Here is a 24066-nt window from a genome sequence, read left to right on the forward strand (position 1 = left end):
CTCCTTCTCCTCCCTCTTCCTCTTCATGTGACTTTGTGCCCACTACTCATGGCACAGCTGGCATTGGACTAAATGGTGTGAGAGTCAGAGTCCAATACGCTCCAAACAGGTTCTTTCAGAGATTTCAGATGTGAGGGGTTTCATGTTTAATACAAGATGTATCTGTGTGAAGTTATTTGACATTACATGGAATTTTGATTTAGCAGAGTGATGCAGCAATGCAGTTAAGACACAATACAAGTACAAATTGCACTTAGACTACAATTGCACTATTTTTGTTGCCGGTCTCCTGGGCATCCCCATTGCCAAGTAGGAATATGTGGGTTGAAGCCATCTCAAGCCCATCGCTTTCTTCAGTTCTCCTTGTTCATCACTTGGTTTTTCCACCCTGTGTTGGGCTGAGGCACGTATATATCCCACACACGCTGGTCTGGCCAGCTCAGGAAGGTATTTTCACTCTTGATTAACTGAGGCAGAACAGCCGATACAGCCAGCTGATTGCTCAACTGATACAGCTGTTTGTCTGGTGTAAAAGCTGCCCTCCGGTTGTCTTTGAGGCAAGTTCAGCTTTCTCTGCGGCAGCCATGGCCGGTCACCCCCTACCCTTCCCAAAGCTTCAGGAGCACATGGCCTTTGCCTGTCCCCTTGGAGGTGGGCCAACTACAGCTACCTAACCATTACAATGAGGACTTGGCTAGTTAAATTCTAGAGAAGAAGCCCTTACTGATGCAGTTATATTGCTGTCAGTACCTAGTAGCACTACATTGAAAATAGCGGAGTATGTGCTGCAGTCACAGCTTTGATTGTGGTATAGGCAGCTATTATATGATCACGTAATGTAAGGTCTCAGTTTCCATGAAGAAGCACTTTTCTGTCTGTTAGCAATGGATTTGAGTCACTGTTAGATATTCTGTGTGGCATGTGGGATGAGATATGGCCAAATACTGCTTTGGATACAGCAAGCCCTACGTGGTTACAAATGTTTCTAAGTGTAGTGGTCTGTCTTATCTAGAAATACATAACTAATGCTTTCATATAAAAAAAATACAAAGGATAATTTATGTATCGATCTTAAGAACCTCATTTAGTAACTTGTCTTTTCACATGTTTGAAGTTGGCTGGTTCTACCTGACTGTCTGTAGCAATTTCTTCATCTGTAGTTTAAAACACGTATTTCACTAAGAATATTCTCTCTTCAAAAGTACAATGAAAAATTTTATTTTTAGGCAGGAGCTACAAATCCAACTGTGCAATTCTTTATTGTGGATACCAAATCACCTTCTGATTTACACCCTACCAAAATTTCTCCACCTGCAGAAATACAATTGAGGTAAGAAATTTTGATTAAATGTTTGCTTGTTTCTTTTGTGGGAGAGGAGGAGCTTTTATATATGACCACCCTATATTCAGCGTATATGGCAGTTTTTCCCAGTCATGCGGCTCTGGTAGCAACAAGATTTACCAGAGAAAATCTGCACAGAGATTATCCTCCTAGTGATTATATATAGATGGCATATTCCATGTATGTTATATTCAGAATGTGACAAGTTCTTGGCTCATCACATTCAGTGGAGTCTAACTATGGTGAAGTCATTTCACAGTACAACTTTAATATGAGCAAGTTTTGGTATAATCAAATTATAATATATGTATTCCAATTCACTGGGAGGAAAAAAAACAAAACAAAACCTTAATGGTAAGTGAAGATTTTATTTCATTGGAAGCAGACTCCTTGCTAAGGCAAGGTAGCATGGTTGTCTTCAGATTTATACTTAAAATGTTTGTTTTCTTTGGAAACATGGTGAAAACCAGCACCTCTCACAGTAAATGGAAAATTGTATTTCTCAAAATGCCACTGGAAATGCACAACATGATATAAATGTATTTTGTAAAGAGCAGCTAAATTGATTTAAAATGCATGCACACAGAATTTGGTATCCCAGATCTTGGGTTTTGTTTTTTCTTTTTAACAGTATTGTGGAAATTTGAGATTTGCACTTACAAACATGATGGGTATGGAAGCACAGGTTATACTGATAAACTTCAGAAAAAAAATGAGAGAGGTCTGTTAGCTAGTGCGTAAAACCAGCATTTTGTACGTGGTGGCCAAAAAGCTATAACTGGAATATCAGTGCTATTCCATTTCAGTCCTCACCACAGTGTAACTAACATCTTTGTGTTAACTGAGATATGCAAGTTTTTATGAAGATATTGTTCTTTATCCTTTCTCTACAGTAACACTGCGATAGCTAGGTGTTACATAGCTGTTGTGTGTGGTTTTTCTCCGGAATTTCAGTACTTCAGAATTACAAGCCCTTATGTTTTGAATGGTTCTGGTTAAGATTTCCACTGTCTTAGACTTATGTTTTACCTTTTGTTAACACCTAATGAAGGCTGAACAACACTGCTGTGTGACCTGGGGAGAATAACAAGCATCTACCTTCCAGCCTTGTACCCATGTGGCTAACACAGGCCTGAGTTACGTGGACTTAATCCATCTTTAAATGAACATAACACTCTCTAAGAATGAAGAGTACAAGCATCAAAACTTACTCTTTCTGCCAACAGCTGATTCAAATAATGGTTAAGCCTCAGCATGTGTCTTCTGCAAACATTGAGGTGGCCAGAACAAGTCTTGGGGAATTTTGCAAGAGCATAAGTACATAAGTAGGAAAAGGCAAGTGATGTGCAATGTTGCTGTCAAGTAGGTTTGCTCCTGAAAGGACAAAGTAATGAATATTTGCACAGTATGTATATTTATACCACTGTATGACACGAAAGGTTAATTTTTGTGGTGGAAAATTCTATTTTTACTTCCTTGGAGGTAAATTCTGAGTAAAACTTAAGTTTGACTTGGTGGCATACTTCACCCCACCCAGGTGGACGAGGATTTTGAGGGGCAGTGCCCCTGCAAATGGTTGCCTGTTGCAGCACTATCCAGAGCTTGTTGTATGCCCAGCAGTTGTACCCCAACATGTGAAGGGTGCACAGCGCACTTCTGTTTCAGAGGGAAAGTTTTATTATTTGTCAAGGAAAGCTGCCAAAATATGGAGCAGCAGTGCTTTGTCACGTAAGATGGTAGATGAAACCTGACACTTTTTGTACAAATGACCAGCATGAAATCCATACAGCATTTAAACACCACTTTTAGGGTACAGAGTGTTCCTGTTGGCTAACAGGATGATGAAGGCAATGGATGCTTCTTATCTGAAATGATCTGTCCTAAAAATAAGTCATCTTCAGAGTAGAGAACTCCAGACGGTGATTGCAGGAATATCCTTTATCAGCAGCAAATGAGGAAGGGCAATGCAAAACTACTGTACTCTATACTTGTGTTAATTGCAGTTTAGTTAACATTTCCTGGGTTGTTGAAAACTGAAGGTGCATTTCTAGTCTCTATAATAACCTTAAAATATTTATTATGTTATAACAACAACATAATACATAGTAATTTGGAGGGTTTTTTCCTCTTGTCTGATAGATGATTTATCATTTTCAGATATGGTAACTTCACTCTGAAGAACCAAAACCTGTGGGGCTAATTACCCTTTTACAAGACAAGGGAAACCACTATTATACATATAGATACATGAAGAATGGCAGTTTCATTCTTTTCCAAACAAGCTCCTGCAGAGTCCTTTTATAATGTTATTGGTTTAAAATGTAGAACTGTTTGAAGCCAGTGACAGTAGCAATTAAATGACCTACCAACTTCCCAGTCAAATATAAATGTGCAAATAGACCTTTTTTAAACATGGTTTCTAAACTGCAATCTAGAAATAAACCTGAAAGTGGTCAGTAACGCGTTGGCATATCTTTTTAATCCATTCACACTAATTGTAGTGTTTTCTTTTTCTTTTTTTCTCCACGCCCCCCAAGCCCCCCCCCCCCCCCAAATGATCATGAAGATATTCACTCCCGTCACAAAACTTCCCACACGTTTTTGTTAACTAACTTTGGGGAAAAAGGGAACATGAACTTGGAACTAAGTCAAATGTGCAAATTCTGGTTAAAAATGTATACTTGCCTTGGAGGGGAGGTTTGTTTTATTTTAGTTTGTAAGGCTTCTAAGAGATCGGAGAGATCTAAAATAAGAAAAGACGAGTACATCTAACAGATCATAATGGTAAACAAAACCACTAAGTTTTATGTGGTGCCTTTTTAAAATTAATCTACAGGAATAGTCATGAAAATGATAATTTTTTTCAGACACTCCAATTCCTCATGTCAACTAGTCAGTATTCAAAGATGAGAGTAAAATGTTCAAATAGTAATACCTGTTCTTGGTGTGATCTCTCCATTGTTCAATTTAGTATTTCCATTAGTTACAAAGATACATATCACTCAGAAGGTGCTTACAAGCAATCAACTTCATGCAGTTAAGGATAAAATTCAACAATCTAAGGCCTATACAACTAAATGTTCTGAAGAATTTCTTCTAGATGCACATAGTACAAGATTTATGAACAGTCTGCAGCAGCTATTAGTTTATGCATTAGAGGATAGTGATCTGGCTGTTAGAATTTACTTGCAGTCTTTCTGGAAGCGGGTATGTACAAACTATCTTAATTCTTTATTGTATGAATGAAAATAACCAAGGCATCTACTAGCAGCAAAAGCAATTGGCAAAAAAATGGCACAATGAGATTTGCATCATTGTTTATTGTTGAAGAGTAGATTGAAATGAAAATAGCCAGATGAGTCTCATTCAGTGAATTGCTGAATGCTATTGTATAGTATGCTATTACAGAGAGGATTTTAAATATCTAATGCTATTGCTTTTTTCAGGGATCATTATTTGAGTGTTGTAACGTGGGTGACAGATGAAAGGATCTGTCTGCAATGGCTCAGAAGAATTCAGAATTTTTCAGTCCTTACAGTCTGTGACTTTGAAAATGCTACTGGAATTTGGTCATGTCCACAGGTAAGAAAAATGAGGTGGGAGAGTTGCAACGCCTGATAAATGAGACCAGAAAGGAGTAGAGTATCTCTGTATGTTTATATTTGTAGAAACATAAACTAATGTAAAATAAACATAATTGGGGGATTTTTTGGGTTTTTTTTCTTAGGAAAAACAACGTACGGAAGAAAGTACAACTGGCTGGATTGGCAGAGTGAGTGTTCAATTTCTAAAACTGCCACATGCTAAATAACACTGATAATTAAGAAAATTTCGTATGACCCTCTCGTTGGTTGCATTGCCTCTTGTGTGCAGGTCTGTTACATTCACTTGTTGCATTTTACATGTAAAGGAAAAAATGGTCTCAAATGGAACCGCTATGCCACCCCACTCCTGGTTTTAAGCTTTTGTGGGTATGGGGTTCTGAACTCCCGGGCTGGGCTGATAGTGTAGTGTGGGCTGGAGCTGTAACTGCGTCCTCTGTGACTCGTGCATTGTGTTCAGCTTGCCAAAAAGCAGAGCTGCTTCCAGACTCCTTTTTCATTCTGACCTACAGCTTTGGTAGCAGTGTGTAGGGGAGTGCAGGAGCCAGAATTCAGAATTCCTTTTGTTCTGAGGGAGTTGTCAGCTATGTTGGTTTGGCTGCTCTCCAGTCTTCTGCACCTCCAGAATAATCTAGGGGATAAAATGTATTAAGAAGTGTATCCTATAACCATTGAATTGTATTGGAGGAAAGGCGTAGTAGACAAAAGTAATTTTTAGCATTTCAGGTTGCAGCAAACTATTCCAGGTTCTCCTTGGGGGTTTGTTTATTTTTCTTTTTGCCCCCACCCAAAATATCCATTGGAGAGAACTGAGGACAAAATGCATATAACTGACCAGATTAAAATTTTCATACACTTCTGCCAAACCAATCACTAGTGTCTGGATGATGCTTTCCAAGCTTCCTTTCAGTCCTTTTGTACGTGGTAGAGAGTAGGCACCTAATGAACTACACAGAAGATCTGGGGGAAGTGAAGCAGAGATGCAAAAGTTCAGACTTGGAGGGAGAAATGAGTTTCAGAGTTTTTGATGAGAACACAGAGTACACTTTCCACTCCCGCATTTTCCACACACTGATTATGCTTTAGTCACTAATTCACTTTTGAAGTCAAAAATGAAAGTTTAAAGAAATGCAAAGAGGGAGGCAACAGCAGGGATGAAATCATCCGCAGTATGAAGATGAGAGATCAACCCACCTGCTGTCAAATTTGATATGGAAAGGAAGGCCTTAACGCTGACACATTTTGCTTCTCTGCAGCAAAGGCTTCACAATTAGACAATGTGATGATCAAGCTGCAGACTTTGTAAACAGTTGTGCAAAATGAGAGGGCAAAATGCGAGTCTGTGCCATTAAACTAGGTTGTTGGTTTTTTGTTTCTTTTAAAGAGACAACCCACATCTTAGGAGCTGTTGGAAGAAAAAAGATAATCTCACTGTATGATTCTTGGATTTGAGACAGGGAGTGGAAGGTAGGGAGGATCAAAGAGGGGATAGGAAATGTATATTTATTCCTTTCTTTTATTCTTATCTACTTAGGGATGATAAAATGACACTTGACCGATAAGGGATATTTATATATATGAGATGTGTATATATACATATATATATATGTATATACAATTCATATAAGTGTGTATATACAAACTTAAGTAAATTACATGTGTGTAAAATATAGACATACACTTCTCTCTTTGTATATACCTATAGTGGGTTTTGTTTGTTTATTTTTGGAAAAAACCCACAAAACCAAAACAGAGATGAAATTATACTTAATCTAAGAATGCTCAGAACAGCCTGTGTTACTGTATGAGGCTTCCAGGTCATGAGCTAAGTTAGAGCTTGCCGTTGAGTTGAAGGAAAGTCACACTTTGAAAAAGCAAGACTGTGATAAGGGAGAAGCTAGCAAAATATTTGCCAGGTTATTTTTTTGCAAAAATACTGCTAGGGAAGAAGGAGAGGTTATCTGGAGCACATAGGTTAGGGAGACTCAATTTCTGTCATTACTTACTGGGTGACCGGAGGTGAGTCACTTCATCTTTCTGTTTCACTTTCCATTTAAAAAATGGGTATAACATCTCAGAGGTAATTACGTTGTGTCACTTGGCTGATTAACATTTAGATGTTTTGGATATTTACCACAGAAATAACTTTTATTTCATTCAGCTCAATTTCATCCTCTGTTTTTCTTTCTACTGTGTGGAGCACATCCAAAAGACAGTCAGTAGAAGGAATCCATTCATTTCAATCACTCCCAGTTGATAAATGGATAGTTCCCTCATGAAAATATCATTCCATTTTGGGTTCTATGGCATTCTGTAATCACCTACTTAGTAACAAATTTGCTGTTGGAAAGCAGCTTGTTTTCTTTGAATAAAGCTGGATGTTTTTCACTGTTAAGCTAGAAAAAAAAAAAAAAGACAAAGAATTTGTCCACAAATACATGTTTTAAAATGGGAGATTCAAGGAAAATGTGTATTTGCAATGTTTACTTTGCTATGTGGTAGAGCTGCATGTAGGCATTGGACAGAATAAAACAGTGACTTTAAAAGTAGATGCACATATTGTTTCCTAAAATGGTAGGAAACTGAGACACCTGTAAGACTTCGAATTCAAGGGAGGTAGGAGAGGACATCGGTCTTTACCAGGGCTAATACTCAGAAAATTCTGCTGCTTAAGGAGCATGAAAGTATTTTTAGTGTGTTTACTTTTAGGGTAGTGGCTACAGGTTTTGCAGTACATTCGGTGATGCGTTGTTTTAAATTTAGGTTTTGATATCTCTAAACAGAAGTTTCAATACTTACCATTTTGGTTTGGGAGTTTTGTTGTTTGCTTTAATAGACATCTCTCTTCTCTCCTGTATTCAAGTTTCAGCCATCTGTCCCTCACTTTGCACCCGACAATGCTACCTACTACAAAGTCTTCAGCAATGCAGTAGGTTACAAGCACATCCATTACATAAATGGCTCGCAGGTAAGTAATTAAGGTGTAGGACAGTCACTGCTGACTTGTGTTTCTCCTGGCGACTGAGGAACTTCATGCTCTACTTTTTTGCCTTGCCTTTTCTCCCCCCTCCAGGCTCCAGTACCTATTACTGAAGGAAAATGGGAAGTAATCAGCATAGAAGCTGTAACCGATAAATTTCTGTAAGTATTGTAATTAAGCTGTTGATTCCTATCAGGAGGGCTTGTAACAAGGGTCTAAGCAAGCAGGGAGGGAAAAGGTGTCATGTAACTCATGAAAAATCTGATCTAAACAGGTAAGATAATCCTTTAAATATTGTAAGGTACTCTAATCATGTTACCAAAACCATTATGTTTTGCTTTTGTAGATACTACATTAGTAATGAAAACGGTGGAATGCCAGGAGGAAGAAATCTTTACAAGTAAGAATTTTTTTTCTGCAGTATGAGTGAAATATTTATTAATGAAAAAGAAATTCTAAGAAAAAACATTGCAATATAAAAAGATGAAGATGTTTATAGTCTATTATGGGATCCTATATAGGATATTTAATTAAAATCAATGTAGGAGTATAAACTGTAAAAACAACTTAAATATTTTTCTGTAAAGTTAGTTAATAAAGGGAAATTGTGAAAAGAAACAACGAATCCTCAAGCAACAAACGCTTAAAGAAAACCCCTTGTGCTTTTTTTTTTTTTGTTAGGATTATAATTCCAGTATTAATTGAACTCTAAAGTTTAAAGTCTTCTATTTCTACTTCTTAAATCAATAAGGACTTTATTCCTGAATTTTCTCATATTTCATTTGGTCAGCTTATTTAAAAAGCATACGTTTGTTTAGCAGACTTTAAAAAAAAAAAAAAAAGTCTTTCAAATCTGAAATGAAGCTCATCTACTTTGCAGAGTGCTCTTGGAAAGCAGTCCAAATTCTACTAAATGTGTTAGCTGTGATCTGAATCAAGAAAGATGCCAGTATTATTCTGTGTCCTTCAGCAAAGATGCACAGTATTATCAGCTAGATTGTCGTGGTGAGTATATCTGGAATTAATTGACATAAACATGACTCACTGATTAGTTGGGTGGGGAAGTTCACTTCGTCAAGATCTTGATATGCACTGCGTAACAATGATATGTGTTGATATCATTGGATAAATACATTGACAGCGGAAAAACACACTCCCTCCTAGGCTCAAAAGCACCTTGACAAAAATTAGAAGGATAAAATTTGATAGTTCTGTCTATCCGTGGACCTGAAAGAGGTGCAAAACACTCCTGTCTGCTGTGCATCTCCTCAAGAGCTGCACAGGGAGCTCTGTCTGTAGAAGGAATTAGGAGGCTCTGGGAGCAAGGTGAGCAATAGGCTGGGTAAAAAGAAGTGCTTTATGTGTGGGAATAAAATTAAGATAGGTAGTGCTGTTCAAAAAAAAATCCAATGAACGTAATCATAAGGAGTGGGACTGTAGTCTGTCTCTGACCTGTAAGCACTTGTGCTAGATAGTACAAGGGATAAATTAATCAGTGGGTGGGAAAAATAAAATTTTCTCCAAAATTTCCCTTAAATTGAAATCTGTGTTGTTTTTTAAAATGTCAAGATCTTCCTTGATCTATGGGCTAGGACAGACAGCCAGCAGAGAGGGAGTTGTTCTGTCAGGTTATAAAAATGGTTGTTTGAAGAAGACTGCTGTCATCCCTGTGACAAGGCTTACTGATTTCCAAACCGTGGTCTACAAACAATGGGTAGACTTTGCTAGCAAGGGAAAGTTTAATTCTTCTGTACCTCACAATCATGTGGTTTGCCTGCGAGACAGTCTGAATATTTTATGGGATCCTGTGGCTTGAGTTTGGGCCCTACTAACTTAAAATCCAGTTGCGCAAACTGGAGGGAAACGAGTTCTGAGCTTGTATGATTCACCCACTTCCAGTTATTTTACGAGGGTAGTGTTTTGAGACAGCATGGAGACATGAAAGTTTTATGCTCTGTTAACAGGTCCTGGCCTGCCTGTATCTACTCTGCACAGAAGCAGTGATGATCAAGGTATGAGATTGTCTTCAAATAGAAAAACTGAAATGTAAATTTATTTATGTTTTGTTCTCATTGCTTAGTATAATAATTTAAATGTCCATTATAAAGGGTAAATGTAATTTCAGATAGTTACTCTAGTATAGTTAACTAGAAGAACAAATTATATAGCTTGGCATATGTTTATTCATAGTTTATTTAATATTATTTCACATGGTGCTAGAAAACAGTGAGTAATGTGTGAAATTTACTGGATAATTGTTCAGTTTTTCTGAAAGTGCATTTAGATGAAAAATGTGGAAACCAGATTTCTGGTTACTGTATTACTGAAGAAAAACTATATTATAAACATTGAACCTGAGAGGAAGAACAAAAACTGCAGTAAACTAAGACTGCAATGTCGATTGCCATCATCTCGGATTGAATTTTTAAAGCAGTACATAATCAAAGAGCAATGCATTTGAAAATAATGTATTTAATCTTTGACTCTTACTAACCCTGTTATTTAGTCCTCAGATACTTGGAAAATAACACTGAACTGGAAAATTCATTGAAAGATATTCAGATGCCTTCCAAAAAATTTGGCTCCATTAGTATAGGTGGATACAGTAAGTTCAAAACCATGTTTTACCTTTCTCTCCCCCTTTCACCAAGTGCTTCAAGGTCTTTTGCTGAAAAGCATGACAGAAAAGATGGGTGTAGGGGGGATTATTGCAGTTATTCAGCACTTAGTTTGTTTGGGGTTTTTTTTGACATCTCCGAACATTCTGTTTCTTTTTTGAAATCACAAAATATTCTTATGTAAAATACACTTTTTCCATAGTGTGATATCTTCATGTTTTCATGATGAAGTGGCTTAACTCCTTTTTTTCCTTGATAACTGCCTGAAAAACAGAAGTCCCTAACACCCTAACTAAATAAAAGGAATGGGGGGTGGGGCACAAAGTTCATACGCATTGTTGAATTTAAATTAAATTATAAGTTCAAATAGGTCTTAATTTACAGGTACAAGTCCGTTTGGTTTGTCTTAGCTGGTGGGAATGGTGGAGAAGTTGTTCAGTTATTATCAAAAAAGAGACACAGAATCTAAATGGAAAAGCTTGCAAAATCATTCAGGCTACATTTCAACAAGGTCACCGTTGCCTTTGTGTAGGGGAATATTTGGATTGAACAGTCACGTTCTTAAAAGCATATTCACACTCCAAGAATACATAAACTTTTGAATACAGACTAGAATGAAATGCTAGAAAACAAACTGCTAATGCTTTGCTAGTGGTACTCCTCTGAATTTGCACGTCTGGGTACAGAAGCTTTCTTGGTGTGCCTCTAGGCTGAGGAACACCAGATAGACCAGCAGTGGGAGGCCTGGTACCTATCTAAACTATTCTTGCTCCAGCCTTTGCTACTAGCTTTTCTCTTCATGACAAACTTCCTCTTGATAAAACGAATGAATATGCTTAATGGAATTATATTTTACAAACTGTACTGAGTTCTGTCAGTCGTTGTTAACTGTTCTTTTTGATGCCTCCCTCCTTCCACTGTTACTTTATTTATATAATAACTATCTTTGTGTTTTCTGTCTTTTATTTCTGTCAGATTTTTACTAGGGCTAAAGATGAAATCTTCCAGGCAAGATGAAGGTTTAAAGATGTACTTCATGCTATCAGTTGTATATTCATCTTTTTATTCCTCTTTGTTCTTTCTTCATCTCTTCAGGGTGTAAAAGCTTTTGGGTAAGGGGAATCTATTTTTAATGTCACAAATAGGAGAAATAAATCCATTTATGTAGTCCTACTTCAAGTTCCAAGTCTGCTCGCAAAACTGTTATGCTACCAAAGAAGAAATCTGTTCCCGTGACTATAGACTATGCAGATGATGCAATAAAAACAATAAAAATTAGTATTGTCACATGTTCAATTTAGATTGTTAATTTTTTCAGTAGTTTAATGTCTTGCATATTCATACCTGGACGAATTTCTGTAAGACTTGCACTCTGGCTAGTGCAGTCCATCAGTATTGATTCATGCTTCCTTTGCAGCATCAGTTCTTTTAAAATTCATGAGTGAAAAATCGAGCCAATTGGTTTGCAAAACTTACATGGTGTGTGTTTGAAGTGTTCAGCTACCTTTTAGCCAAGTTGGGTGGAAAGAGTAACATGGATGGAACCAGAATCAATGTTGCTTGAGAAATAATAGATATTTGGATATGTTTCTGGAATGCTTTACAAACTGTCATGCAAAGCCTATCTGGCAGGTTCAAAATATTTAAAATTTCTTTTTAGTTCTGGGATAGAAATGTGAGTAGAGAAACATTTTTGAGCTGGTGTCAGATTTACCACTGTAGTGACTTACCAAGTTTTACATGTAAGCTTATAATGTAGAATAATGTTACAAGACAGCATGTTGAGCCCCCAAATTTTATTATTATTATAAGCATTCGAGTTCCAAACTTTCTGCTAACTTAGCTGTAAAGTATTTAATTTAAAAAAAAAAAAATTAGATTAGCTAGGAACTTTTATGTGTATATATTAGGACAGTTCAGATGAAACTACTTTTTAATTTTTAGGGTGTGACTCAAAGGTGCTCTTGTATGAATTGCAATGCATGTCAAATTATTTCACTGGAGAACTGACCTAAGTCAAACTGTTTTCACTTTTAGACTTGTGGTATCAAATGATACTGCCTCCCCATTTCGATTCATCAAAGAAGTACCCTGTGCTCCTTGATGTGTAAGTCTTCAAGTTACATGGCAATAATCACTTTCATCTACTTCAAATGCTCTTAATAAGATTGGGAAACACAAAACTGGCATGTTTTCTAATTACTTCTTGAAGTAATTTTAAGAGTGAATGAAAAGAAGGAGGTGTATCCCAATTCGTGATAGATTTCTGTACCATAAGATGATGTAATGGTTAACAAGCACGTATTTTTCTGGTGGCAGTGAGGCAGATACATTTTGTATCTGACTTAAAAGCCAGGATGTTAGTGTTAGCTTACCTCATTCTCTGCTTTTAGAGTTCATTAGGAATAATAGTCAATGAAATTACATTCCAGAATGAAACCTTGAATAAGCTGTGTATCCTAAAGCTGAAGTAGTAAGCGTGATGTTGCATTTTCTCTATGATACTTGACTGTCAACTGGTGTTGGCAAACTGCACCCTGTGGTCAGGATTGCATTTGCTGTTTTTTCATAAATTCAAGACCATGAGCATGTGCTGTTTGGTCCATTCTTCTTCAGGCTCTTCTGTTCATGGTATGTTTTCTTCTAACTGGAAATGTTAACCTTTTTCTCTTTTTACAAAAAGCTGACTCCATAAGGAAACTGGCTTTAATTGTTAGATACATATTTATGTAATGTAATTTGGTAGCACTGTAATACTTTTTGATATGACTATTGAACTGACCTTGGTATACCTATTGACCGCTTTAATGAGCGGTCAGTGCTTTTTATTTCTTAAGACTTATTTTGGTTTTGATTCTATTTTTATTGACTTACCTGGGCTTCTGTCAGGATCACCTCTGCTTCATGGTGATCTTGATACCAGAAATTCCTTTGGAAGTGTCAGGATCCATAGCATATAGAAACAAAGCTTGACATAGAGAATTCCTAGTAGTTTTTTCTTTGCTTTTAAAACTATGAAAAATGGGTTATAGAGTTATAAGAGCCATTCTTCCATTTCTTACTCAGTTGAACAGTGGCTAAAGTGCACTGCAAACAGAATTTTGCCATCCGGGCACTCGGAGTGTGATTTCATAGCACTCAAGTGCTTCCAAATATTTTAAAAATAAAATTTATAATTACAGTTTTGCTTCCTTTTTCTCAGCCTGCATAAGAAATAGTTTAGACTGTAGGGAACTCTGATGAGACACTAGAAGTGCAGAAAAAGATCTCTTTCATTATCCCAAATGAAGGCTATTTGTTGATTTTGGACTTTAACCAAATAAATCGTGGGTAAATGCAACAGAAATAGTTAAAGTGCATCGCTTTGAAACTCAGATGACTAGATATGCCAACACAAAAAAGAATTTGGTTTGGATTTCTGATAAGCCACTTAAAGTCAAAATGATGAAATATTTTATTAGAGCCGAAAGCAATAAAACAAATAAAGCCTAGTCTGCTTTCTTGATTAACAGCTGATGTTTTAAAAAAGCATATTGCTTTTAGTGTCCAGGGAAAGCAGCAGTTTGGAGTCGGTTGGTGATGCTGTTCTTGTTTGCTCAGTTTAATTTAAAAGTTTAGCCTTCTTTAGCGGTGGAAAATTGTCAGCAATAATTGTATTTCAAATGCTTGATGCAAGAATACGTGGAAACTAAATGCCTGAATTCTGTGGCACTTTTCACCCAGTTATGCAGGACCCTGCAGTCAGAAAGTAGATTATGCCTTCCGGATCAGCTGGGCTACTTACCTGGCAAGCACCGAGCAGATCATTGTGGCCAGCTTCGATGGCAGAGGAAGTGGATACCAAGGGGATGAAATTATGCATGCAATAAACCGAAGGCTGGGAACATATGAAGTGGAAGATCAGATAACAGTAGCCAGGTGAGCTACAGTGAAATGGTCAACACCTGCTCCTCTTGTCTGTGCTTATTGTGTAGGGGGAAAAAAAGGTGAAGGTTTTGAATGGTCATCTTGAAATCACTGGCAAAAACATAACTGAATTCTACATTGATTTTGTATGCTGAAGTGTGTCATTTATGGGCCAGCCATCATTTTATGCTTAAAAAGAGAGATGAGTTAATGCTATACTAACAAATTTACCATATCCCTGGTTTCATAGAGATGATAGCTGTCACATTAGTAGAAGAGCATGCTACCAAGGAACTTGGAGCTGGAAGTTCTACTCCAAGCTTTTTTGCAAGTTTCTGTTGTGACAAAATTACTTATATGAACTACTCAGCCTCTACGTGATAGTTCATCTTTGTCGGTTGATTTATGCTTGTAGAACCTCGCTATACCGAACAATGTCAGTGTGAATCTCTCAGAATCACAAAGAAGTGATCTTATGGGGCTTGTTTTTTGGGATTTTAAACTGTTAAACAGTTTAAACAAATAACATTTTGGAATTATTTTTTTTATTTTTTTAAAACCTTGACTGGATTTGCAGGTGTTGGCCTGTCCCTTACTGCTGCAATTTGAGTGTTGCTTCTCTTAAAAAAAAAAAAAAAAAAAGAGTGAGAGAGGGGAAAAAAGAGAAAAAAAAAAAAAGAAAATGGCAGGTCAGGTGGTGAAATCTAACCTAATACAATACAAATGTCAGTGAGTGCGGTTCGAGGGCTTTTACAGAGCGTCCAGGTTTTGTATTTTCACGTGCACAGATGTTTTTCTGAATTTCTTAAATACACACATGCCTAAAGTATTGTATGTTTTCATAAGCAGTCACTGTGGTGAAGTGAGAAATGCTTATTTGTACAATAGAAAGAGGCAGACATGGTGGAAAATAGGCAGGTCTGTATAATGGAAGATACCTGCAATCCATTAAGCATTTAATTTTTCTGTTTGCTTCCAGAAAATTTTCTGAAATGAGCTTTGTTGATAAGGACAGAATAGCTATTTGGGGTTGGGTAAGTACTCAAATAAGTTTGGTGGCTTATTATTTAATTGTAACAACTATTTGTTGTGCTGCTGTGTGTGCTGGAGTACTTTGTGTGAGACACCTCTGTGGTCATGTCTTAGTCCAATAACTGAACTGATGAAGTACGTCTTACAAGTGTCTGTATACATTGTCCCTTTGCAAGCATTCAGGAGCCTTTGAAATGGAAATTAGGGCTACTAGAGGGATTAAAAACAATTTAAAGGGATACTGCCAAGTTCCTGTGTACAAGATGAACCAATATTTAAAAAAAAAAATCCAAGTATATATTCACTAGTGTGTCTTTGTATTAGTTCGATGACTCTAATTTTTAAAAAAAGATGTAAAATTACATGTGAACCAGCTGCGTGGCATGGTTGTGTTTTTACTCGAAGCTTGAAAATATGTAAATCTGCTATATTGTTGTGCTTGGCTGTATTTTATTTCCGCCAACCAGAGGGCAGATTTCTCTGACTTTTGATGTGTGTTTTAAAACCTGTCACAGTAGAGGGGAGTATTTAATAGCATATACATACCCTCTCAGCTGTAAGGCTAAGTGTGTATGTAGTGTTAGTGATGTTTGATTCAAACTCTGAACATTTCTCTGTCCCAGGCTGGTGTTTCACTGCTTTTTCTGGTGTCACGGGAGTATTTTGCATGCTCTGTTTAAGCATACTGTGTTTAGTGTACACAGGATTGCGTGCAGGATCTTGAATTAAATTGCTAGCTGACGGACACCAGTGAATAAATTGCTTGATGGCAAGATGATGATGATGATGGTGCCTTTAGTAGCTTTTCTTGTGGGGATAATCATCTCTGTGTTGTATGCAGTCAAGCGTAGTAGTGTTAACTTCGGTGGGAGGGAAATCCTTTCTACAAAAAAGGAGAACTTAATGCATTCCCATCTTACACCTTATGAGCCTCGGGATGAATAGTTGAAGAGCAATCCTCTTTGGAGCTAGGTTGGGTTATGCATCCTGAATACTGAACCTATGGGCAAACAGATTTTCTTTATCTCTTGAGTTTTCAGATTGTCAGTGTCTCGCTGTCAGCCCATCGCTATGTACATTAATTTTGTTTACCGTAGGTTTGGCAGTAATATCTTTGCTGTGGCCAGGTTAGGCAACGTACTTATACATGGGTTTAATTACTAAATACATGCATTACTTTGCTGATCTCATCGGGAGGACCTAAGTATTAAAGTTGGAGCAAACATTTACTTTGAACTAAGATACAGTTCCATTTGCCTGTAATCTGGTTTCGAGACGGGAACGAGATCCAAAAATTGCTCTTCTTTTTGAATGTGGGTGGGCACATTTTCCTACATGACCCCTTCAAACTATAGTGAGGGCAGTCACTTGGGCAGTCAGTGACATTGTTTAGGTATCTTGCTGCCTGGATGCTCAAGTGTGTCAGATATTTACTCATCTGTGTATCAGGCTAGCCTGCGAGTGAGTTTTCTGTGGATAGCAAGGAGTGTGTTGCTGCACAGTTCCTCCCACAGACTCAGCAGAAGATCCTTCACTCCCCAGTGACAGTCTTGCTCTTGACGCTTTGGAGGAGAGTTAGCAAGTGAGCTGCCGTAGGCCTGCTCTGAGGGAGTTGTAAATTTTTGGATGCCCTGGTGCAACTACTCATCAGGCGCATTGTGGGCCCGAGCTCTGCTTCCACCCACTCCCCCAGCACGGAGAGGGACGCAGCGGTTCAGCAGTGTCTTGTTTCCTGTCTTTCACTGCTGCCTACAGCGCTGCCAAACACTGTCATCCCTGGCTGAGTCACAGTTCAGCAGCGTTTGCGCCCCTTTTCCCCAGCAAGTTCTCATTCATCAGCGCCGCAGCCGCCATGCGCTGTTTGATGCCTGTTTCCCCCACTGAGCAGGCTGGGTGAGATCTGACCCAAATTCAGAGTGGAGTTCATTAATATGAAAAACGCTGAGCCTATAAATGTCTGATGAACCGTTTAGCAGATGGGCCCCATCCTTTTCTTCCCGACTAAAATAACAGCAATGTTTTCTTCTCAGTCTTACGGGGGATATGTGACCTCCATGGTGCTTGGCTCTGGAAGCGGCGTGTTCAAGTGTGGAATAGCGGTTGCCCCCGTGTCACGTTGGCAATATTATGGTATGTGATGGCTTCCTCCTTACAAGGATTCCCATATGTCTTGCAGTGCACATGCTGCAAAGTGTTGATTCATAGTGCAGAACTTTGATTATCTACTAGATGCCATGTAAATGCCACTTGGTCTGTTTTTATGAACTCGTGGGTATTGCATTTCAGAATGAAACCAATTCCCTAAATCGTATTTCCCATTTTAAAAAAGTCAGATTCACAATTCCAGGTAATCTCTTTAACATGTAATGAAGGCTAAATTATTGTAATATTTGTAGTATTACTGTAATGTGTCTGTGTTTGCTTTCCAAAGCTGCCACATGTTCCGAGACCAGTATTGTGTGTCAGAAAGGCATCGCTTTTAGACTTTGCTTCTTCAAATTGCTGCTTCACTCGTAAGAACAAACTGTGAGGCTTAAACATCAAACTTGGGTTGTAATTTGCTCTCTCAAAGTAACAGAATAGGATTTGAATTGCCTTCACGGTTTTTTTCCTTTTAGAGTGTAAAATTTGTATTTTATAAATCTAATTAGTCTTAAGAATAGCTTGATGTGAGGAAAACCTGAACAAGTGGACAAGTCTGTATATGCTTCAAGCTAGTAGTGTGTAAGGTTGTAGTTGTATGAGGCTATAAATACAGTTATAGAGAGCCTCCTCCCAGATTAAAAAATTTATCAATAGTTAAAAATATAATATGTGCTGCTACAATGTGACCATATTGTGACATTTTTCTGGTTTGTATTTGTCCAAAAACATTCAAAGGAAAGTCTTTCCTGGCAAACCTCTGCTTAAGTAAGGTGTAATTTATCATTCTGCACCCAGCACAGAGGCTATATAATAGCGTATTATGTGCTCTGGCTACTGCCAGGTATTAGCAGTAGTCTGTTGAGGACATAGGGATGTTTTCATGATGTTAGGACATGAATATTACAGTATGGCAGGAAATATTTTTTTTTTTAATGATGATCAGGATGTCTAAAATTCTACTTTTAGTTGATTAGATAAAGGATTATGGAGGCATGCATATACAACATAAAAAAAAGAAGTGACAAAGCTGATGAAAAGTCAAATGGGCATTAGAATATGGCAACAGAGCATTGATTTGTATGGCTTAAAATAAAACAGCAAATCTGCAAAAAAAGTAGTATGATACCATGCTGAAAAATCTGTGGAAAATCAGAGATACTTAATTGTGACTGTATATAACATAAAGCCAAGCTGAGTCCTAATCTACTGCTATGTTTTCATTTTATAGCCTTTTAGTAATAAAGATTTAGATAAAATACCTAAGATTTTTTTCAAATGCTAGTCATTTACTGCAAGATTTTCAGTAATTTTCTTAGGATTACTGAGAGAATAACAATAAGGTAACATTGACACAAAGTACTTTATTAATATTCAGCATTCAGGTGTCCATGGCAACAAGATTAAATATTCTGAATAATGATGGTTACCTACATGCCTCATTGTGGAAAACTTGTGGAAAACCTGTTCTTATCTTTTTTTTTAATTTCTAGTATATGTTGTTATTGTTTGTATCAGAGGGTAAAATTTCTGGTAGACAGACAGACTGAAAATTAAGTAACATTCTGGTTTGGTTTTTTTTTAATTACAGATTCAATATACACGGAGCGATACATGGGCCTTCCTATAGAAAGTGATAATCTGAAAAACTATAATGTAAGAAAGAAATAACTTTATTTAATATTTTTGAACTGTGGTGTTTCTTTTCCAAACCACTCTATCTTTCTTTATACAGTCTTGTTCTTTCCCCATGGGAAGAAATAAGTTTGTTTCTTCTTTCCAGCTGTAACTGTTGCATTGTGCTTTTAGAGGCTGTGGTCTTGTGCTTGGATTTGCATCAGGCGGTTAGTCCTTGCTGTATGGTGTGGGTTTTCTGTTGTTTGTTTGGTGTGTTGGGTTTTGGGGGGGGGGTTTACGTTCAGTTCCATTTGGCTACTTTGCAGACTGTGAAACAAGCTGTAAAAACTGTTTTAATCACTAAGAAACAAATTTATTTTAAAATTTAATATGCTTATGGGCAAACTATGCTTTATCTAAAACAACATTTCCACCAAAACAAATGTACTCCAGTTCTTTCTGAAATGTAATTTTTAAAAAAAATGGGTATTGGGTGAACTTTGTTGCTTTAGGAACTAGCAAGCAAATGTGGATGTTGGAGGAGAAGAGATGGGGCGTTCTCAGATTGGTAAACAGGCTAGAGAGAAGACAGTTTAGCACCGCTTGTGGCTTGGCGCACTAAAAAAATAAGTGTCGTGGGGGGAAAAAAAAAGGTGAGGATTGTTGCCTTGATTTAAAAGTATGGTAAAACATACAAATACATACATATATGGACTGAAACATCTGTTTTGACATATCACTACAGTAATCTAGTTTTGTCAACTGCTGTATCAGATGTTCTGGTCAAAAGTCAGAACAATGGCAGTGAGTGCTGGAAGACTTGGTACCACGTCTGTCTCTTCTAACCAGTGAGCTGCTTGGGCCCACCAGGGACTGACCAGCCGCCTGCCTGCTGCCTTCCAAGTGTGTTTCTTTAAGGCAGTGGGAACAGTAGGAGGTCTGCGAGGTAGCAGTGTAAATACAAGTTACTGTCGTCGTGCAGAACGAACGTTAACGCTCTGGGTGCACAAAGTCATTCACCAGCTTCGCGGCACAGATGGCAACAGAGGACTGTTTAATCCTTTCAAGCCAGGAGTCGGATTTTCTTGGCATCGTATCCATTGCTGGCAATAGCCACGTTGAAACTGCCAGTACCAAAGAGCTAAAGGTTTCAAATGTGTTACTCAGAGGACTAATTGGGGAGAATGGTGGCTAGATGGAGGAGGGGTAATTGCACAGATCAGATTGTCACACTTCATTGCTGCTTCTAGAGATAGGAAAATGCAACTTCAGTCCTCGTTTGTTGTTAAAAGCCCCAAATAATGTCTTGCTTGGAATTTACTTTTCCACATAAACCGGGGAGGGGAAGCTCAAGAAGTGAGTTTGTTGCTTTTTGTGTAGCATCAGTGGAAGGGTTGTGGGATTTAGTTGTTGCTGAAGACCCATACTGACTCCCGCCCAGCATGTTCCTGGCTTACAGCCCTTTTGTTCAGTGTCCCAGTCCAAATAGCCAGCCTCCTGGCCCCGTGTCGCTGGTGAGAGCTGATCTCTGAACTGAATGTTTTTTAGCAAGTAAATGCACTGAAAGCTCTCCTAGCTGAAGCTGTTAAAGCATTTTTGAACTGTTAACTTCATCAGGTTTGCACACTGCATCATATATTCTCTACCCTGCTGCATCTGCTATAAAGCTGGCTTTGAAAGGGAAAAGTTGCATAAACTCTGTACTGTGTGCCCTGATTTATACACACACACCTGTGTAGAGAAGATGTGTGCTGCTTGGTGCCTTCCTAATGTGTTATCATTAATGACTGCGAATATATAGTCTCAAGAAACCAGTTGTGGTAAGAGGGGTACAGCCTACCTTTGCATTACTGTGACATTAGGTCCCACATTTACTGAAGAAAGAGAATCTGAGATGTTAAATACTCTTTGTCAAGAGGCAAGTCTGAGGGATGACTCGCACTCTCCTCTAAGTAGGCTAATTAGGTGTGATCAGTGCCTTTAAGGCAGTTGTGAACTATTAAAAATTAGAGCTTTGTGAAAGAAAGGAGCAAGCATGGGTGGAGCTCCCAATATAATGATTTGTGCAGGGATCCTAGGCTGAATGGCAGAGAAGTCTGCCTGGGGAAGAAATGTCCCTGATGTAAAAGACCTGAGACTAAATCAGGGCAGAGCTCTAGAGGTCAGATGCAATAGCCATGTAAAGCATACCAAAGAGACTGTTCAACTTGTGAGAAGATTATTTTGCAGTTCACTCTGAATTTGATATGCTTTTGGCAAGTGTTTGAAACAGTCATAGATTTGGCAATCTTTTTCTAGCAGATTTGAAATGTTCAGTCCTTAAGAACTGCTGCATCATTAGGTTATGCAAAACAGGGTACAATTTTGTAAATATGCCATCTTGCACTGATTTGACATTTGTTCTATTATCTGAGAATATGCTAAAGGGAGAGAGACCTTCAGTTGCAGCCAAACCTTAACTTGTTTGTGGAGTGCTGATAAAATGTTGACTGCTGTGTGACCTTTAGAAAAGCCAGTTACACTCAGTAGGGCCCAATTCTCAGTACTTGTACACGTTACCTCTTAGAACCTTTGTCCCGGACGTATAACTATGCAACGGAATGGGTAAACTACATTGTATTTACTTGCTGTCCACTTGAGGTTTGTTCAGCTACTGTAGCTGTTGCTTTGTGCTGTAACTGTGCCTAACTTGAGATTGTCCCCTATCTTGCAACCTTCTTTTTTGGCAGAAGTACTGTGTCCTTAAAGCACGTTTTAGGGAAGGGACTCTTCATGTTGAGTATGGGTACAGCAAGTGAGACATCACTTGCAAGTGATAAAAAAACTGAGAAAGTCTCTCTTTTGTGTGTTCCTTCTTTCTGAAGTGTTTTACACATAGCTTTATTTTGTTTAATGCTTGGAGAGGAAAAATAGTGGCATCCTTTTTCCAAAAGTGCTTTTGGAAATTCGAGTTCTCAGAAGCGTAGCTTAAGTCAGGCTTCCACTTGGCAGCAGGTCTGCTGTCTCTTAAACCAGCACTGGTTTGCTAGAAGGCAGCTTATAAAGGCCATCTATCAAGTTTCCCTCTGTGCATGTGGAACATGATGCAATAGAAGGATATTGCTGGTTCCTTTTGGGTTTGGTTTGGTTTGGTTTTGTCTTTTGTTCTTTTTTTGTTCCTATCACTGGGCCATTACTTTCTCAATCGTTCTTTTGGGCAGCTGCTGTACCAGTGCTCCTCACTGAATCAAAGTCCCCTCCAGATTTTGGCACGCTCAAAACTATCTATTCTTACCCCATGATACCAAGTCATTTCAATGGATTGCGTCATGCTTCTGGTGTGCATGGATTGCCATGTATTAGATGGGGTTTCTGGTGCTCTGCAGCCTTTCGCTATCAAAGGAGGGCAATGGCAGTGTTACAGATTGGAGGGTGGGTTTTTCTCTCTGCTGAACTTTTTAAATTTGGTTAACTACACTTATGAGAGGGTTGTGGTACGCTATTCTGCCATGACAAAAGGAATTTAATGTTTATGCTTGCTTTAAAGATTCATGAGTGTACAAGAGACATAAGGAAATTAGAACACTGCTGTGTGTTGGTAATAGAATTTATTTGACTTTCTGGGAGTACTAAATGCAAACCCTGTGTGGGATACAGCCTTAGTACAAGGTGGGGAATTAAAAAAGGAAAAAAGAAACAAACCCATAGTCTTTTGTTCCTATTTTAATATTTTTTTTCCTTGCTGTAGTAGCTTTAAAGTTGCTGTAATACAGAGAAAACTTCCACAGGGAAGTAATTTTCAGCAGAGAACCTCTATAATGTTGCTAATAGGAAGAAATTTAATTCAAGTTATTTTTGCCGCATTATGCTGGTTGTCTTACCAAGCCTAAAATGTTTTATCTTGTCGCTTTTCTTCTTCCCTCTCTCATGGCGGAGCACTATCCTGTTCCCTTTGCTTGCCCAAATTAAAGATCTTACCTGCAGTCCTTACTTTCCTCATTTTTAGTACCTAGTCACAGTAGCAAGTCCCGTGGTTAGTACATTCCAGGGAATATGTTGTTACTGTGTTTTTAAGTTTCTCAATCTTAGTTAGCCATTATTTTTTTCATCACCGTATTGTGTGTCAGTTCCCAAAATGTAGCTTGACTCCTATTTATAGATTTGGTCTAGTGCATTTTTCCCTTCAGGCATTTCTCCATCACATTTTGGGGAGAGCATTGTTTTAAACTTGTCAGCCATTTTTACCTGAGATTGATGAAATATAAACCCCATCGACTTACCCATAGGTAAACTGGTGTAGGTTTTGGTGGGGAAGATAAGGCACGTAGTCTCTGCAATATCTACTCCTCGCCATCATAGGATGCGCTGTTGCCATGGCAACATTTTTTAACTTGCCTGCAGTCGCACAGGAAACCTATGGCAAGTGGTGTGCTGCAGGCTAACAACATGTTATCGATGCATTAAATGTGTGTCTCACTTGCACAACTCTTCCCCTCTGGAATTGCCTGTTACTCTGCAGATGTAACCCTTGGTAATGACTGCAGACTGCTGCAGAATGGTTTGCGTGTGAGCAGAGCACTGTTGGATGCGTGAACATGCTGCTTGGGGTGTGGGGGGGAGCAGGGGTGGCTGTTTGTATCTGAAGGACCCCAGACTGTGTCAACAGGAATCACAGTCAGTTGGTAGCAAATCATCTTCTAATAAATAGCACCTTTTTTTCTCCCCCCCCCTTTTTTTTTTTTAATTTTAGAGTTCAACAGTAATGGCCAGAGCTGAAAAATTCAAGGACGTTGAGTATCTCCTTATTCATGGAACAGCAGATGGTGAGTTGCAGTTAATTAGACATTT

The 24066-nt window shown here is 38.2% G+C and overlaps 1 protein-coding gene across 1 annotated transcript in view; it reads left to right on the forward strand.

The window, feature by feature from the left end:
• Positions 1-24066, forward strand: part of DPP4 (dipeptidyl peptidase 4) — a 42581-nt gene that overhangs the window by 16174 nt on the left and 2341 nt on the right. Inside the window, exons 11-25 of the mRNA XM_075756823.1 lie at positions 1227-1330; positions 4789-4924; positions 5070-5114; positions 7808-7912; positions 8018-8085; positions 8271-8324; positions 8805-8929; positions 9889-9936; positions 10431-10529; positions 12580-12649; positions 14266-14460; positions 15428-15482; positions 17511-17610; positions 19214-19278; positions 23969-24041. Of these exons, the coding sequence (XP_075612938.1) occupies positions 1227-1330; positions 4789-4924; positions 5070-5114; positions 7808-7912; positions 8018-8085; positions 8271-8324; positions 8805-8929; positions 9889-9936; positions 10431-10529; positions 12580-12649; positions 14266-14460; positions 15428-15482; positions 17511-17610; positions 19214-19278; positions 23969-24041 (1342 nt within the window). The remainder of the gene's footprint in view (positions 1-1226; positions 1331-4788; positions 4925-5069; positions 5115-7807; positions 7913-8017; positions 8086-8270; positions 8325-8804; positions 8930-9888; positions 9937-10430; positions 10530-12579; positions 12650-14265; positions 14461-15427; positions 15483-17510; positions 17611-19213; positions 19279-23968; positions 24042-24066) is intronic.

This window comes from Balearica regulorum, chromosome 6 (assembly GCF_011004875.1).
Source record: "Balearica regulorum gibbericeps isolate bBalReg1 chromosome 6, bBalReg1.pri, whole genome shotgun sequence".
NCBI lineage: Eukaryota > Metazoa > Chordata > Aves > Gruiformes > Gruidae > Balearica > Balearica regulorum.